The following is a 17,697-nucleotide window of genomic DNA, read 5'->3' on the forward strand; positions in this document are numbered from 1 at the left end:
AATTGGAGGAACAGCATCTCATATTTCACTTGGGCAACTTACACCCCAGCAGTATGAACATTGACTTCTCTACCTTCAAGTAACCCTTGCTTTCCTTCTCTCTCCATCCCTCCCCCTTCCCAGTCCTCCAACCAGTCTGACTGTCTCAGGCTGCATTTAATCTCTGTTTGCTTTGTTGTTACCTACTCCTAGTTAACAATGATCTATTCTACATTCTTCATCCCCTTTGTTTCGCTTTCACACCTTACACTTCCTTATCTGTGCATCTCCCTCTCCCCTGACTTCAATCTGAAGAAGGGTCTTGACCCGAAACGTCACCCTTTCCTTCTTTCCAGAGGTGTTGCCTGTTCTGCTAAGTTACTCCAGCATTTTGTGTTTATCTTCACCCATCTCATCTATTTCTTGACATTCAAACGAATTAACTGAATTGGATGAAGTGGGCCTTTGTGCCACCGTGCTGCCCGAATCATTTCCTTCGCTTCACACCTTTTCTTCCTTTTACTTCCTTTAATATATTAAAACATATTTTTCCTCATAAATCTTCTTATGTGTCTCATTGTTAATCACTTTTGCTCATGTAGTTTCTTTGGCCATTTTATACCTTAAATGTGACTGGATATTTTGTTCACAACAATATACAACTACCCACTCTCGCCGTGCAACCAGCAAATCTGACTCTGAAACAGTACAATCAGCAGAACTATTGAAAAACGTGTGTGTAAGCAAAGCCTGCCATTATTTGGATACAAATCAACCATTGTGTGTGTGGCGAAGACAAGATTTTTTTAATGTGAATGCCGCGTGACCGGTTTATTTTAGAAAGTGCCACAGAGAGTTCTGTGAAAACAGTAGCCGAACATTAAATTTACCAGGTTTAAAGATGGGTTTCCATTATTCACTTGCGACCTAATCAACTTGCCATAAAACTCATACATTTGTTATTAGGATGAGAAAAGAGCTTCCTAAAGGTAACTAATCAACCCCTAGTTCTTTGAAAGTTTATATATCTAAGCCAGGATTCTCCATTCTTTCTGGCCATGAACTCTTGGAGTTCTTAACAACATCAATTTTTAATTTTTTTTTTCTTTTTGCTGTTTATGATTTTTTTCCTTCTTGCTTTGTGTACCTGATTTTGGCAATGAATTCACAGATTCTTAGCAGCCTCACAATTTATCTTTCCAGTTTTTAAATAATTCTGGTTAAAAACACTTTTATTCTACATTTCCCCAAGATCTCACATGTTTTGTTGTCCTTGCCATCGTGTTGTTAATTTGGCCTTTTAACATCTTACAGAGCGATATACTTTTGGAGTGTAAAGTGCAGATGCGATAGATCACAGTGAGAGTTGCCTTCAGCGTGTTATCAGCCAGTGTCCCTGTGTTTTATCAGTTAGGAAGGAACTCCAGTTTTCTGCGTAACATTGTGAGACCACAAGAGGGCACAGTTGTTCAAATGTTAAGTTTGTGTTTTTTATTTCATGTTCAGTTTGTGTGATATATTTCACGTGCAGAAGAACAATTGGATTAAAAAGGGTAAGGTGAAGTGGAAAACAAGTACCAGGTCACTCAGCGGGTCAGGCAGCCACTGTGCAGGGAATGGATAAGTGACATTTCGAGTCAGGAGCCTTCTTCAGACAAGACATTGTATGTCCATTCCCTCTACAGATGCTGCCTGACTTGCTGAGTCCCTCCAGCAGTTTGTTGTTTGCTCAAGATTCCGGTATCTGCAGTTCCTCGTGTCTCGAATTTGAAGGGGAGCTGGCAGTGTTGTAATCAAGTTTCAAAGTTGATCATTGCACCAATGTTTGATTTAATCACCAACTTCAGTCTGAAGAAGGGTCTCCTCTTGACAACATCATCTATCCATGTTCTCCAGAGATGCTGCCTGACCCGTTGTGCTCCTCCAGCACTTGGTGACTTTTTGTGTAAACCAGCATTTGCGGTTCCTTGTTTTGTCATTGATAATGGCTTACTTCAAAGCTCTTGGTGATGTAGCCTTATTCTGCTAATTATTTGTTTGTAAAAGAGGAATCTGCCTTTTAAAAGGAACAATCAATGTGACACTTCTTAACATAAATTGAGGTTTACATTTAAGGTTGTGAGGTCCAATGAGAAGACAGCTGAGGATTTATTGCAGCTTTTGGAAATGGAGGATGGAAGGGCTTTCGGTACAACGCTGTGGATCACGTGATCAAATTGGACAATATTATGTCTTGAGCTGCAAAAGGCATATACAGTTAAGAAAATTGATTCGCATCTGATTGTGAAAAATTGAGGCATAAAACATGGCGCGTAGGTGACAGGCAAGTGTGAGGTTATTATGGTGGCTTCTTTGGAATTGCCGACTTTGAGATGTTCCCAGGAAATGAAGTCCTGTATTTGCAATTGACTCACCGTGTGTGGAGCATGCTTTGTTAGTGGACTCCACGCGGAGTTGAGTGGCAGAACCTAACAGCGCTGGAAGAGGTGACTTTCTCCAGAACTATGTAAATGAATAACCCCTTCACATACTTCACAAGTGGAAACCTTGGTGAATATAGATTCCAGGCTTAATCATTCTGAGGAGATGGGTTTTATTTTCAATTTTATCTTAACGCATTCCTTGATTTTAGAGATTGGAGATACAGTGTAGAAACAGGCTCTTCGGCTTACCAAGTCCATGCCAACGATCAACCACCCATACACCATGTTCTGTTTTATCCCACTTTCGCGTCTTATACTCTAGGAGCAATTTACAGAAGCAAATTAACCTGCACGTCTTTGGAATGAAAAACATGCAGGTTTGAAATGTCTTTAATTTGTTTTTTAAAATTGTTTAAACAATCTTAATAGATTTTAATTACCACACATGTTGGAAATGTTTATAAACTATTCAATTTTTTTAACAGAGGGTGAGGCAGTGGAGGCCAGTTCGTTGGATGCTTTCAAGAGAGAGCTGGATAGAGCTCTTAAGGATAGCGGAGTGAGGGGGTATGGGGAGAAGGCAGGAACGGGGTACTGATTGATAGTGATCAGCCATGATCGCATTGAATGGCGGTGCTGGCTCGAAGGGCTGAATGGCCTACTCCTGCACCTATTGTCTATTGTCTATTGTCTATTGAGGCCCATGCCCCAAGTCTAGAGGCTTACCAAAGGGTTTTAAGGCATTCGAGATCAGCACTGCATAACTTTGTGGTAACTGGCTGCATGAAGCCCTTTTAAGTGCAGATTCTATAGACAGTAACTAAGTACAAATTTGAGACCAGGGCTGGTTTCAGCTCGATTTGGCATCATGACACTGGAATGAAAAACCAAGTAGAAGCCTGTACCTGATGGGGAGATAATGAACATGCAGATAGAGCTGCTCAAATCTCAGTAAATAAAAGAAGGAATGTTTTGTAAATAGAAAATGGCACAAGGCTTAAATTGTTTAAGGCAGTGATTGGGTTCAATGTATCCTCATCCATTAATGTAATTTAATGTAAAAAAAACCAGAAAATCTTAAACCATACCAAAAAAAATGGTTTTGAAGATAAATTTGACATGGACTAATGTTGTAAAACTCAGAAAGTGAGGGGAAGAATTTAAAATTATTTATGTTGGGAATTTTGGGCGAATTGAAACATATTGTGCTCTGGAAAAAGGGAGGTTTAGATGACTTTTACAGACTCGGCTATCGAGTATGCGTGGCTCATGGAGAGCTCTTGCCATATTTTAGATATCATTAAATAGATTATAACCACATTGGCACAGTGGGATTAAAATTGAGGACGCCTTTGAATGATTCAACATGTGCAATCTTCACCACAACGATAGGTTGTATGATTCAAATGTTGTGGAACTGTTGGCAGGATTTCCAGACCACTAGTGACAGTTGCAAAGAGTGGTGGTTTATAACAATATTGGCACGCAGACAACTGTGAAGAGTTTACCTTGTGTTGACTGCTGTGTGAAATGGATCATAAGATTTGATTTGTTGGCTAATTAGCTTGAGCAGGATCAGGGGTTATGGCAACACTGAAGAGAGAAATTTATTTGAAACGGTGCATATGGAATGATGGCTTTTGAGGTTAATTTGGTACTGACGTGGTTTAGAACATAGACATAGAACAGTACAGCACAGGAACAGGCCGTTTGGTGTACAATGTCTGCTGAACATCATGCTTAGTCCAACTCTTATCTCCCAATGGTTTGTTCCACTGAAGTCATCAGAACATCTTGCATTACAAAATGCTGGAGTAACTCAGCAGGTCAGGCAGCATCTGGGAGAGAAGGAATGGGTGACGTTTTGGGTCGAGACCCTTCTTCAGACTGAAGAAGAACATCTTGCATTCTCAGAGGAGCAAGTTAACCATTATAGGAATTTTGTTATGTACATTAACACTTTTATCACTCGGCCAGATACGGGATCTGTTTGACAATGGAAGGTGCACCTGGCAGTCTTAAAGTAGTAAATGAAGATTGCTGGAGCAGGAGGGGAGTTGGATGTGGGGACTGGGCAGGGAGATGCACCACGAGGAAGGGTGTAAGCTGAACACTGAGTTCCAGTCATTTTGAGTGGGTGAGTGTAACAGCTTACAAATGAGGCAATTGCATTCCATCTGCATTATGCCATCTACCCAGATTTGGAATTGAAGTTGTTTATCAAGCACTTGGTGCTTGCAGAGGCTGGTGAGGTGGAATGGGAGGACAAGGGAACCCTTTTCCAAATCTGGGTGGAAGTACAGGGCTGAGAGTAAAGTTTCAAGCAGTGGAACAGATGCAATTGGGAATCCTGTCAGCCATGGTGGAAGGGATACCATGGATGAGGAGAAAGATCCATACCATGGATGAGGATACATGAAGCATTGGTATGGATATTGAACAGGTTTTGTTTTTGCAATATTAGTCTGCATTGTGAATAAATTGATAAATTGGTCACTTAAGCAGTGAGTCTCACCTATGTCGTATTGCCTTGTGTGGATAGTTTGTCCCAAATACTAACTTGCTTCATTTTCCTTTGTTGCAGTGTTTGGTTTCAGATGCAGTTCTCAAGGAACGCCTGGATCCAGAGACATTAGAATCTCTTGGGCTTGTAAAACAATCTCAGCAGTTCAACCAGAAATCTGTTAAGATCAAAACCAAACTATTGTAAGTCATTGAAGATTTTATTTTACCGTCGGAATGAATCAGTTTGAACTGTGATTATACTACTGGGTCTTGGATACTATTGAATTTTCAAACAGTGAACTTGTTCTGAATATAAATTCATACTGCTGCCGTAGCATTTGCACTGTGTAGTGTCCATCCAGCATTTATATCATGTAATGGTAAAAAACGACACAATCATGTTGAGAACAAGTAGTCTGTCTGCAACTGGTATTAGTTTAAAGCTTTACCCGCTGAGTTGCTCGAGCGTTTTGTGTTGATCTTCATGTTTACATATCTGTTGTGCTGCAGCAAGTAAGAATTTTATTGTTCCGTTTCAGGACTTATGACTATAAAACATCTTGAAGTGGAAATACAAGCTTGGGCTTCCAGATGTTTTTTAGTTCTCAACTATATTAAATTGTTGTGTTTTGCAATTATAAATTCCCTTGCATGGAACATATTGCATTAGGCCAAGGAAATGTCTAAGTATTAAAATAAATTAAGAGAGTTAAACAGAAGCAGGCAACAAAGAAATGTAACTAATTAAATAATGAAACAGTCAATTAAAACTCCATATACATTGTTATTTTAACCATTGCATTGGTTAATGCATTTGAAGTGTTATTTTAAACATTTTTATTTTAACGATCTGTGAAATAGCATGCAATTGCCAATATGCTAGTGTTATACTAGCTGGATAAGAGATTAGTTAAGCAACCTATTCTTCATGTTAAGTATTAAGATGGACATTGAGTGCAATTGAAAGGAACCAGAGGATTCCTTGTTCAAATAATTGATGTGCATCAAGCAAGCTGATATCAACAGTAGTGGAGTTAGGATACTAACTGGTCATGACTAAGTTAGTGGTGCATGAGGTCATTTCCATACCCTATGGTAGTGCTTTTTCTTTTTAAAGAAATATATGAAAATAAGAAAGTAAAGACAAAGGTAAATATGAAATTGTAGCTCCAATTGGCTTGTGAATGACGTACATTCGCGTGTTCATTTCTATGACTCTAAACATCAACATTTAATTATTCATAAACTATTTATCCACATTGTTTGTCACTGCTCATATCTTTCCCTTTACCTCCTCTGCCATCAAATTATTCAATGACTCTTGTTCTCTTCCTGTTGTACATTAGATGTTTTGTTGTATAACACTGAACTTTCTTTTGTCTTGCACCTCACCATCAATGTCTCCCCATTTTGACTTGGAACCCCTTTGTCCCTTCTCTGACTTTGTAAAAATTAATTCAAATTCCAAAGATGCCTCTGCTATGTATTACTCCACTCGATAGGGTGCATTTACCTCAAAGCTGTGCCTTGTCATCCTATGTAGCTTTGCTTTGGAATCGTTTGACCATGACCATCTTGTTCCTAAGTAGGATTGCTCCTTGTCCCTTCACCATCCTGCTTCAATAACATGTTCGATCCATATTCCACACCTTGGTTTGCAATATTTTTGGAAGCACTCATTTGTGCAAGAATTACAAATACCATCAAGTAGTATTTGTAATTCAATTCTTTCAGCCCTAAGAAAAATTAATTTCACCGGTAGCGGTGAATAATGAGAATTCCATTTGATGAATCGGAGGGAAATGACTCGGGGTAGGAACCTCAACATTTTGTTTACGAACAGTTGAAGTAGTTTGTGGTAATAAAAGATGCACAATAAGTGAAGTACAACGAAATTGTTTCAGTCTCGATAATATAATATGAAAATTAAACCGGTGCTTTCCGCAGAAAGATATCATATCATATCATATCATATATATACAGCGCGGAAACAGGCCTTTACGGCCCACCAAGTCCGCACCGCCCAGTGATCCCCGCACATTAACACTATCCTACACACACTAGGGACAATTTTTTACATTTACCCAGTCAATTAACCTACATACCTGCACGTCTTTGATAGTCCAAACCTTGCAGAAGTTGCAACCATCTAACTTGTTAAGACTTTATAACTAAGTTTCACGGTGAAGGTAAATTCTTCCAAAGAAGAAAAAAATATTAAATATGGTTGTTAAGTCAACACAGTTTGTGCATTTGATTCTGGCAATAAATTATCATTTTATATTAAATTTTTGTTTGAAGATGAACAATGTAAATTCATCTGCCTGCTTATTCTGGCTTCATTATTATAAGTTAATGTGCGCAATTGGTATCCATGGGACTAAATTCCAACATGACGATTTTGGAGAAAGGTGGGAAAAATCTGGGGGAAAAATACTCTTCTAATGCATTGTACACATTGACATTGTGAAAAATTGAAATCTTAGTACTGGTTTATCACGTGATATTGCATGCTTGCCTATTGCATAAGGAAGAACAGAATACTTGCTTAAGTTTACAATTTTATGCATAATTTGTGTCAATAAAATTGATTAATGTTCATGTGTAATAATCTATGACTTGAAGTATCCTAGTGCATTGTCAGTGTGAAAAATGGTTTCTCTCTTCTCTCCCATATGCTGTGTTTTTAACTTAAGTTCATTTTAAGATAAAATTGAAATGTTTTTCTATAGCACGGGGAGGGTAATAACAGAGTTTGACTGTGTACCATTCACCAACCAATTACAGATTAAATACAACAATGTCACACACAAGTAGGTAGTGATCTGTGTATGCATGTAAAATTGTAGGTTAAGGAAAATGCTTATGACAACATAAGCAACTTTAAGATCATTCATTCATGCAATCTTTCATTCGTAGTTATAAGCAGCAGAAATTTAATTTGTTACGAGAAGAAAATGAAGGTTATGGAAAGCTTTTTACTGAGCTTGGCCAAGACTTATCTGGAAACCTCACAAGTGACCTAATACTGGAAAACATCAAATCACTTATCGGTAATGTACTGTGACAAAAATACAGCATAGAAGTTGGTGGCTAAATGTGATGTTGCTCATGATTATTTGACATGCAACCCATTGCATTTTCGATTTGTGGATTACATTTATTTTAGTTTCTCACTGAAGAGATGAAAGCACTATATATTTAATACATAAAGTTTGACATCTTTAATTATATGAGAATGTGTATGTCTATTATTGTGAAAGAGAACATTTGAGGATTTGCCAGATAATATGGCAGATAGTTATTTTGTTTCTAATATTATTAATTTAAAATATATTTTGAAAAATGAGCCTCACTGCAGTCACTAAGATTCATAAACTGTTCTGTTAAGGTAAAATAGATTCTGATAATCATAGCCTTCCTGTTAAGGTTTAGATAACTTCCCTCGCCCCATTAGTAGCTGGCTGACTTGGAGTAAAGTCACAAGTAAATGTTGGAAGATGTTATTGTCTGAATTGATTAGCTTCAGTTTTAATTTTTGGCTTTGCCCATGAGCAGATCTGGATTTTTTTTTGTTGAGAAACTGAAATTATTTTGTATTATCACCATCTTGATTTAAAAGCAAATTCTGCTGGGCGTTAATAAGTAACAACGTTATGAAGCTTTTGTTAAATTAATGAGATTTGTTTTTGTTTTGAAGGTTGCTTCAACCTGGATCCAAACCGAGTTTTGGATATTATCTTGGAAGTTTACGAATGTAGGCCAGATCAAGATGACTTTTTTGTAAATTTGATAGAGTCCTATATGAACATGTGTGAGTTGCAGACTCTATGTCACATCTTGGGCTTCAAATTTAAGTTTTATCAGGTACTATTTTTTTTTTTTTAAATCCTCTTTGAAATGTTCTCACTTTTGCTCTTAAGTTTTGTTATTTCGATTGAGATCTTCGTTGACCTGAAGCAAGGGTAATGAATAGTGATTTAACACTTGCCCATGGTAAGCCTTCTGTATGAACTTTTCTTGGTTCAACTTGCATGATTTTGTAATTATGACATTATAAAAAAGACGTTGACTGGAGGTACTTATCTGTTTTGATAGTATATTCTCTCGCCTTCCTCCTGCACTGTAGAACTGCTCAGCTGGTGCCTTTTAGTTCTAGACTGTGGGAAAAGGTGTTGAGAAGACAGCCTCTCAAAACCAAGGTAAGATTCAACAATGTAATCTTATCTGGTTAAAAGGTTGAGTAATAGTTTGCAGAATCCCCCCCACAACACCTCCCCCCCCCCCCCATTGTTTCAAGAAGGGCAATTAAATTGTTTGCATGCTGCCAATAGTTTGAAGAAGTTCCATGGCTTAATTAGGCAAAAATGGTTGATATATTAATCAGTTTACTAAAAAGGACAAATTCATGGACTTTGTCTCAATTCCATGCTCAATCTGGAATTTTAACCACAGGTCGTGTTCCCTCACTTTCAGCTGCTTTTTTATTCATTCACTATATGCGTCATGAAAAATAACGCATATTATGAAAGAATAAAGGAAAACCAAAATAATCATGAGCATTCTTCTTCGAGGATATAATGATGGGATTTGCAGTTCACGTTTAGTGGTTTTAATTAAGTTGTTAAGTTTCAGCGTGATCTTTTAAAAAAAAATGTTTACAACTGAATGAAATAAGACTTTAATGTTGCTGTTATATTTTACTGCATATTAATGTAGAGAAGAAAGATTATACAAATTGTTTTGTCATTTATTGGATTCAATCCTGCAAAGGAACGATTTTACTGCTTAATCAAAAATAATTATTTGAAATTTCAGGAACCAAATGGAGAGACGCCATCTTCACTTTATCGGGTCGCTGCGATCCTACTGCAGAACAACTTGATAGAGCTTGATGACCTTTACGTCCATGTAGGTGAACTAAATATTACGGTTGTGTCGGGAGGAACTGCAGATGCTGGTTTAAATAAAAAAATAGACACAAAATGTTGGATTAGCTCAGCGGGACAGACAGCATCTCTGGAGAGAAGGAATGGGTGACGATTCGGGTCGTGACCCATCTTTAGACTTGGCCTGCTGTCCCGCTGAGTTACTCCAGCATTTTGTGTAAATATTAGGGTTGACTGTCATGAGTGATTTCCACAAGATGAATCTCTGAGGGACCTGAGCTACAATAACAAAAGCACTGCTAGTTTGAAAGCAAATGGCAAACAAGTGCAGATGCTGGAAATATAAAATGAAATTTGAAAATGCTGGCAGTGGTTGGCAGGTCAGGGTAGCATCTGTTAAGAGAGAAACAGAGTTCAAGTTGTCATCTTTCATCAGATGCTACCCGACCTGATGAATGCTTCCAGCAATTTGAAACCTTTGACCTTCAACTCTTAAGTTGAGCTTCAAGACAGTTACCAATTGAATTTGAACCACCCTTGTAGATAGAGTGGTAAAGAACGCATATGGACATCAAATATAAGGTTCAGGAAATCATGATGTAGCTCGATAAGACTTGGGTTGGGAATATTGTGTGCAGTTCTGGTCACCCCCTTTACAGGAATGATGTGGAGGTTTAACAGAATGCTACCTGGATTAAAGGGTTAGCTGCAAGGAGAAGTTGGACAAACTTGGATTGTTTTCTCTAGAATGCTGAAGGTTGAGGGGAGACATGATAGAAATATAAAATTATGAGAGGCATAGATCAAATTGGTTGTCAGAACCCCTAAATGTAATAATGTGATGTCATGTTATCCATTTATTTTATTTTATGTTTTATTAATGTCCTCTTAAATGCATCAAGAGCCAAAAATGTCCTCCTGGCATTAAGTCTGCACTTTATACAAGTGGGTCCCTTGTATCAGCTTGTTGCCACGTGTTGTGGATCTGATTGTCATTGCTGAGACCTTGTGGACCAGCAGGGCACTGCATGTGTAAATGCTGTTAGGGGTTTGGCAAAACAGACCTGACCCACAAAGCATAAATGGACAGCCTGCTAAGATTAGCAAGCTGTCAAATCTGTTAATCTTTCCGAATATCTCCTGACCTCCAATCGCTCCACAATAAAAACTGGGCAATTAGATTTCAAAAATTGCAAACAGCAAGTGGCTTGACATTTTGCTGAATTCGTTTTATTTCAAGAAAAATTAAATGAAACTTGCTGCAGTACCTCACAAGCATTCCCCTCTCTTCATTCTGTTTTTTTCCCTTTGGTGCCAGCTGAAGTGGCTGAGGTAATATAGTGGTCCACAGTGGTTTTAATCAGTGGACTAGTGATGGAGTGCCAGCAGGAAAACAGTGGGGAACAAGATACAGCAAATTTGGCACGTAGTTTTCATGTATGCATGTGCTAATTTGCTGTCTTTTGTTCCCCAGTGTTCTGGCACTCTCGCTAGTTCATTTATTAAAACTACTGCAGACAGATATCCAGAACTTGGAGGCATTTGTCCTGGGGAGTGTGGGCAGGTCCACGTCGACTCTAGACGATAAATTACTCTTTCCCTCTCTTGGCCTTTCTTCCTTCACCTTCCTTTGGACCGTGTATATTTCTTCAATTGAATTTCCTTTAGCTGCAACAACATTCATTGGGTCCATCCTCCTGGTGATTAGCTTGTGACACTGTGGAGAGCTTCCAGCGAGCTGCAGTGTGCAGGTCAGCAAGGTCTTCTGTATCTGCAGGCACTCTGAAGTGTGAATGGGTTTGGGGAGTTATTTCCTTGAAAATGATGAGGTGATGAAGGCCCCCTGAAATGGGTCGTCTGTGAGATGATTGGAATTGGCTAATTATGCCAGATGTCAATTCAGCAAAGGGTAGTTTTCTGGCTTGTTTTCAATAAAAACTCAATTAGCCTGCTGCCATTGAAAGCTGCACCGTCCACGACCTCCAACTGATAATTGTCATTCGCACTGACTTGTTCTTTCAGCTCCTTCCGTTGGATGCGAACATTCTTGAACAACATAAACGTGAAATAGTTGAAGCTAAGCAAATTGCACGAAAGCTTACTTTGGTAGTACTTTCTGCAGAAAAACCAGATGAGAAAGAGAAGGAGAAGGAGAAAGAAGAGGAGAAAAATGAAAAGGTATGTTTTGATTATCAGGGGTTAGGTTATTGCTTATCCACGGTGTCTCCTTTGGATCTAGGTGTTGGCAATGAAAATGAATATTTTCAGCAAAGTATTTTTAAATTGGATAATGATAATGGAAAGGGCATGTATGGTTAACTCCACTTGAGAGCTTGCATGACATCAGTACTGGTTGGTGGTTGTTTTCTTCTCATTTCTGGAGCAATATTGGACAATTAGTTTCTAATTTGCCAGCTTCCATGTCTTTCCTGGGGTTGTTAATTGAAGTTTATATTCACAGCCTCCTGACAATCAGAAGCTTGGATTATTAGAAGCTCTGCTGAAGATTGGTGACTGGTATCATGCGCAGTGTGTCATGGATCAGATACCTCCTTTCTATGCCACCTCACATAAGCCAATAGCACTTGCTCTCTGCCAGTTGATTCATATCATCACAGAACCCTTATACAGAAGGTAAGTAATGTAATGATTCCATTGAGCAGATTGTTCTGGACGGCCCTTTTGAGTTTTGCATTATTTATTTTTGTAAATGTGTATTCACTTGGAGAACGGGTTGAAAATAGGAAGTATTGAGTCCTGGTAAACTAGGAAACAAAATTATGAAGTCCAAGATTCCATATTTTTGTGTTCGTAGAGTCATAGTGATACAGTGTGGAAACAGGTCCTTCGGCCCAACTTGCCAACACTGGCCAACATGTCCCAGCTACACTAGTCCCACCTGCCAGCATTTGGTCCATATCCCTCCAAACCTGTCCTTTCATGTACCTGTCTAACTGCTTCTTAAACGTTGAGATAGTCCCTGCCTCAACTTCCTCTTCTGGCAGCTTGTTCCATACATCCACCACCCTTTGTGTGATTCCGATTAAATTTGTTTCATGCAAGTCTGATTTAAAGATAGTTCTAAGGTCTCCAATGAGGTAGATGGGAGGTCAGAACTGCATCTAGCTTGCGAGAGGATAATTCGGTTGCCTGTTAACAGTTGGGAAGAAACTCTTCCTGAATCTGGAGGTATGCGCTTTCAAACTTTTGGCCCTCTTACCTGAGGGGAGAAGAGGGAGTGACCAGACTGAGACCTTGATTATGCTGATGGTCTTGCCGAGGCAGCGTGAAATGTAGATGGAGTCAATCGAAGGGAGGTTGAATTGCGTGATGTTCTGGGCTACGTCAACAACTCTCTGAAATTTCTTGCGGTCTTGGATGGAGCTGTTCCCAAAACCTTGCTGTGAGGCATCCCAATTAAATGCTTTTTACTGCACACCTGCAGGAGTGGGTAAGGGTAGTTCGGAGACATGCCAAACTTCCTCAGCCTTCTATGTTGGTGGAGGCGTTGGTGTGCTTTTTTGGCCTAACTAAGTACAGTAGACGCAAATGAGTTTTTTCACATCAACTGATGATACAAAGAGTGGCTCATAGTTAAGTTTTGGTCAAGCAATAAGGGAAGGCCTGTGAGCAAGTAAATTGAATACAGTGTATGATAATGACCTGTAATGTACTGCTTATGAGAGTAGCTGAGCAATTGGGATAAAGCTGAAAAATGCGTGACTGGTGGCTTGGTAGGTTAATAAAACTGAAATTAAGAGAATTGCTCAGTAGATCAAACAGCTGATACCATTTGGAATTGCAGAGTTAATGGCTTCCACACTGGTTTGTGCTGATCTATTTTAATGCAAAAATAATAAATTTAGCACCATTCATTTATTCCCTCCCTGATCATCGTCATTGATATTTCAAGCAGGTGTGTGTGTATGTATATATAATTTTTTTGAAAATAATTGCAAAGTCCAGCTTGAGCAAGAATTATTATTACAATATAAAGTTAAATATTGCTATTCACTAAATATGTTCACAAATGTTTAATTGGCAGCAGCGACAGTCTGATATTTACAGAAGTTCATATGCATTTGTTCCTTGTAGACTTTGTTAATTAATGTCATTCGTTTTTAATCTATTTTGGCCTTTTATGACCTTATTGGCATCAATTTGTCTAAATCCGTTGAATTTTATTTTCAGAGTTGGTGTCCCAAAAGGTGCCAAAGGAATGGTAATTCAATCGCTTAGGAATGAAAGGGCTCCGAAACCAGTAGAAACATTTGAAGACTTGAGGAAGGAAGTCTTCAGCATGCTGTGTTACCTCGGTCCTCATCTTTGGCATGACCCCATCTTATTTGCTAAAGTGGTTCGCATAGGAAAGGCTTTTATGAAAGAGGTTGGTGTAACCAAATTTCCTATCATCAACTTTGGCTGATGGGCATTTGTCTGGCAGCATAGAGTCCACAGAAACAAGCCCCAATCCATCCCTGCCGACCAAGATGTCTATTCAAGTTTGTCCCATTTGCCTGCATATGGCCCCTATCCCAGTATAAACGCTTGCTATCCACATTGCTGTCCATTTAATCGTAATTGCACCCACCTTTTTAGCTTCCTCTGGAAACGTTTGCATTTACCCATCAACCTCTGTGTGGAAAAAGCTGTCCCTCCGGTCATTTAAAATCTTGCCCTTCTCACCTCAAACCTGTCCAATGGTTTGAGACTTCCCAAACCTGGGAAAAATCTGTGACCCTCCACCCTATTTATGACTCTCTTGATACTTTTTACCTTCATAAGCCTCCTGCATTCCAGCAACAACAAAAAAAAAACAGCCTCTTCAGGCTCTCTTTATAACTGAAGCCTTCCAGTCCCAGTAACATCCTCGTGAATCTTTTTGGTACCTTTTCAGCTTAGTGATATACTTCCTGTAGCTGGGTGACCATGCTCGAACTGTGATATGGCTAGTTGTGACATAACTTGTGCTAACGTAGCTGTAAAGGGCTGCCTTTTCTTTGATTTGCTGAATTTTATTATGTTAGAACAATTCAGCCTATTGTGATCATTTAAACCTCTGCCTTCTTTTGCTCTCAAGTAGCTCCCTCTCACACTTTCCTCTCTTCCTTCCAACCCCAATCACCCCCCCGCGCGTAACTCTGCTCTCTGCTGCCCTCTTGTCTTCCCTCCCCAAGTTGTTTTGACAAACGTCATACTAATTCACTGTTTGAAACTATTGTATCATCAATTGGCATCCAGCACTTGACCTGTTAAGTTGCTGCTGGGATTGAATAGAACATTTTCTTTAATGTTTTCATTTAATTATTATCTTGTACTGCATTTACAGCATTCGTCAGATGGAAGCAAATCAGATGACAAGGAACGAACGGTAAGTTTCCATAGATTATTAGAGATAAGATCCATTCTTCCACTGTAAGGATTATATATGTCTCGACTTTGCTTAATGTGGCTGGCCATCCACATTTGCACTTGGGTGGATGTTGTCTTGGAGTTAACCTTGGGCTTATCCAGAAAGAAAAAAAATTGAATTATTGCCTCTTGGAATTGGCTGGCAAGCTCTTGCGTGCTAATCAGGTCAAGACATGTTCCACCCTCAAATCACGTAAGCAGGAAATCGGTCTATGCACCCAGCTTTCCTGTTGAACCTTTTTTTTAAACTGTATGTCCCAATCGAAACGGACAGGCTTCACAAGAAGATTCCAAAATGTAAAATAACGGCAGCTTCTGTTGGAACCCATCATTGGAGTATAGTGCCAAGTTTGTGAGAAGGAAACGAAAAAATAAGAGCATGTTAGTAAATGTAATTGCTAGGCAACCTTCTGGCCAGAGAAGCAGTTTCAATGTTTCAAGCTGATGTCCCTTTATCAGAGGTATCACAAAATGCTGGAGTAACTCAGCAGGTCAGGCAGCATCTAGGAGTGAGGGAATGGGTGACCTTTCGTGTCGAGACCCTTCTTCAAGCTGACCTCCCTTTATCAGAAGTGTTTCTATCTCTGCGGTTGTTGCTTTCCACAGGGTTTTATTGGGAAGGAATTGGTTTATATTTGACTTTAATTAAATAATTCAATGATACTTTATTGTCACATGTACTCTTAGTACAGTGAAATGCTTTGTTTGTGTAAACCCGGTAAAATCATCCAACAGACCTCACCTGGGCAGTGCACAAGTGTCGCCATGTTTTGGCGCCTCCGAAGTAACAGAAGTTCACCGAACAGTCCTATCAACTGCCTGCCGCCGCATACGGCAGCAGCCACCAACCCCCACCCTTCGTTCTCGTTGGCCCTCCTTGCTCTCCGACAAATTAATTCAGCAAAAATAAAAATAGGAAACGCTGGAGATGCTCAGCGGGCCAAGCAGAGAGAGTTAATGGTAAAGGACCTTTTTCCAGATATGCTTTCATTTCCCAACAAAAGCTGCCAACCTCCAGCAATTTGTGTTTCTATTTATAGACAATGGACAATAGGTGCAGAAGGAGGCCATTCGGCCCTTCGAGCCAGCACCGCCATTCAATGTGATCATGGCTGATCATTCTCAGTCAGTACCCCGTTCCTGCCTTCTCCCCATACCCCCTGACTCCGCTATCCTTAAGAGCTCTATCTAGTTCTCTCTTGAATGCATTCAGAGAATTGGCCTCCACTGCCTTATGAGGCAGAGAATTCCACAGATTCACAACACTCTGACTGAAAACGTTTTTCCTCATCTCAGTTCCAAATGGCCTACCCCTTATTCTTAAACTGTGGCCCCTTGTTCTGGACTCCCCCAACATTGGGAACATGTTTCCTGCCTCTAACGTGTCCAACCCCTCAATAACCTTATACGTTTCGATAAGATCTCCTCTCATCCTTCTAAATTCCAGTGTATACAAGCCTAGTCGCTCCAGTCCATAATATTCACTTTTTTTTGCTATCCATTTGGCAAACTGATGGGATATTCTGCATCTCCCCAGAAGGCAACTTTAATATCCCATTCAGTGCAAGTGTTTTTGGATGGATGAACCGGTGCTAATTCGTGATCCGTTCACGAAAAGAAACACAATCCTTTAATTTGCAATCAATATTAAACTTGTCTAATGCCCGCGGCTTATTAAAAATTTCACGTTTAAATTCACAATGGATTATTTGAGCATAGAGCTGTTGCCTTACAGTGCCAGAGACCCAGGTTTAAATCTAATCTTGGGTGCTGTCTATGGAGTTTGCACTTTCTCCTTGTGACCACGTGGGCTTCCTCCGGGTGCCCCGCCCGCTTGGTAGATTGATTGGCATAGTCTATGGTCAAATAGTCCGGAATGTGTCGGGAGTGAATGTGAAAGTGGGATAACATAGAACTTGTGTGTGGGTGGTTGGTGTGGATTCTGTGGGCCGAAGGGCTTGTTTCCATGCATTCAATCAATCAATGAGCATTAAAACATTGCAACTTGAAATATTTAACTTTGCTGTTGTAATTGTCAAGTGGCAGCTTGGATCTGGGCTGCATTCATGTTTGGGTGAGCAAGGCATAAACTCTATTTAAATTGTTAAATATCAAGGCTTAATTTTGTAATTGTCTTGATCTCTCCAGGAGTCCCTTGTGAGCTGTTTTCTCAGTATTGCAGATCAGGTGCTGTTGCCTTCTCTTACTCTAATGGACTCCAACGCATGCATGTCAGAAGAGCTTTGGGGAATGTTGAAAGCTTTCCCGTACCAGTATAGGTGAATATTTTGGAGCAACATTTATATTCATTTATTATTTTCTATGCACCTAGGTTGTGGTTGCCTAATACCTGTAACATGTTGTTTTCAGATATCGTTTGTATGGCCAGTGGAAGAATGACACCTACAATAGTCATCCTCTGCTGGTTAAAGTCAAAGCTCAGACGATTGATAGAGCTAAGTACATTATGAAGTAAGTTTCTATATTTC

General features: G+C 39.5%; 1 protein-coding gene across 7 annotated transcripts in view; it reads left to right on the top strand.

Annotated features, from left to right (window-relative positions):
- Nucleotides 1-17,697, top strand: part of thoc2 (THO complex 2) — a 102,178-nt gene that overhangs the window by 28,586 nt on the left and 55,895 nt on the right. For all 7 annotated transcript variants that reach the window (XR_013548166.1, XR_013548167.1, XM_078412559.1 and 4 more), the window contains exons 6-15: nucleotides 4,987-5,108; nucleotides 7,827-7,960; nucleotides 8,608-8,774; nucleotides 9,726-9,818; nucleotides 11,819-11,974; nucleotides 12,258-12,430; nucleotides 13,988-14,183; nucleotides 15,126-15,167; nucleotides 17,357-17,487; nucleotides 17,579-17,680. Coding sequence is in view for 5 of the 7 variants with exons in the window: in XM_078412559.1 (XP_078268685.1) it covers nucleotides 4,987-5,108; nucleotides 7,827-7,960; nucleotides 8,608-8,774; nucleotides 9,726-9,818; nucleotides 11,819-11,974; nucleotides 12,258-12,430; nucleotides 13,988-14,183; nucleotides 15,126-15,167; nucleotides 17,357-17,487; nucleotides 17,579-17,680 (1,316 nt within the window). In the remaining 2 variants the exon portion in view is untranslated. The remainder of the gene's footprint in view (nucleotides 1-4,986; nucleotides 5,109-7,826; nucleotides 7,961-8,607; nucleotides 8,775-9,725; nucleotides 9,819-11,818; nucleotides 11,975-12,257; nucleotides 12,431-13,987; nucleotides 14,184-15,125; nucleotides 15,168-17,356; nucleotides 17,488-17,578; nucleotides 17,681-17,697) is intronic.

Source organism: Rhinoraja longicauda, chromosome 15 (genome assembly GCF_053455715.1).
Source record: "Rhinoraja longicauda isolate Sanriku21f chromosome 15, sRhiLon1.1, whole genome shotgun sequence".
In the NCBI taxonomy this organism is placed as follows: Eukaryota; Metazoa; Chordata; class Chondrichthyes; order Rajiformes; family Arhynchobatidae; genus Rhinoraja; species Rhinoraja longicauda.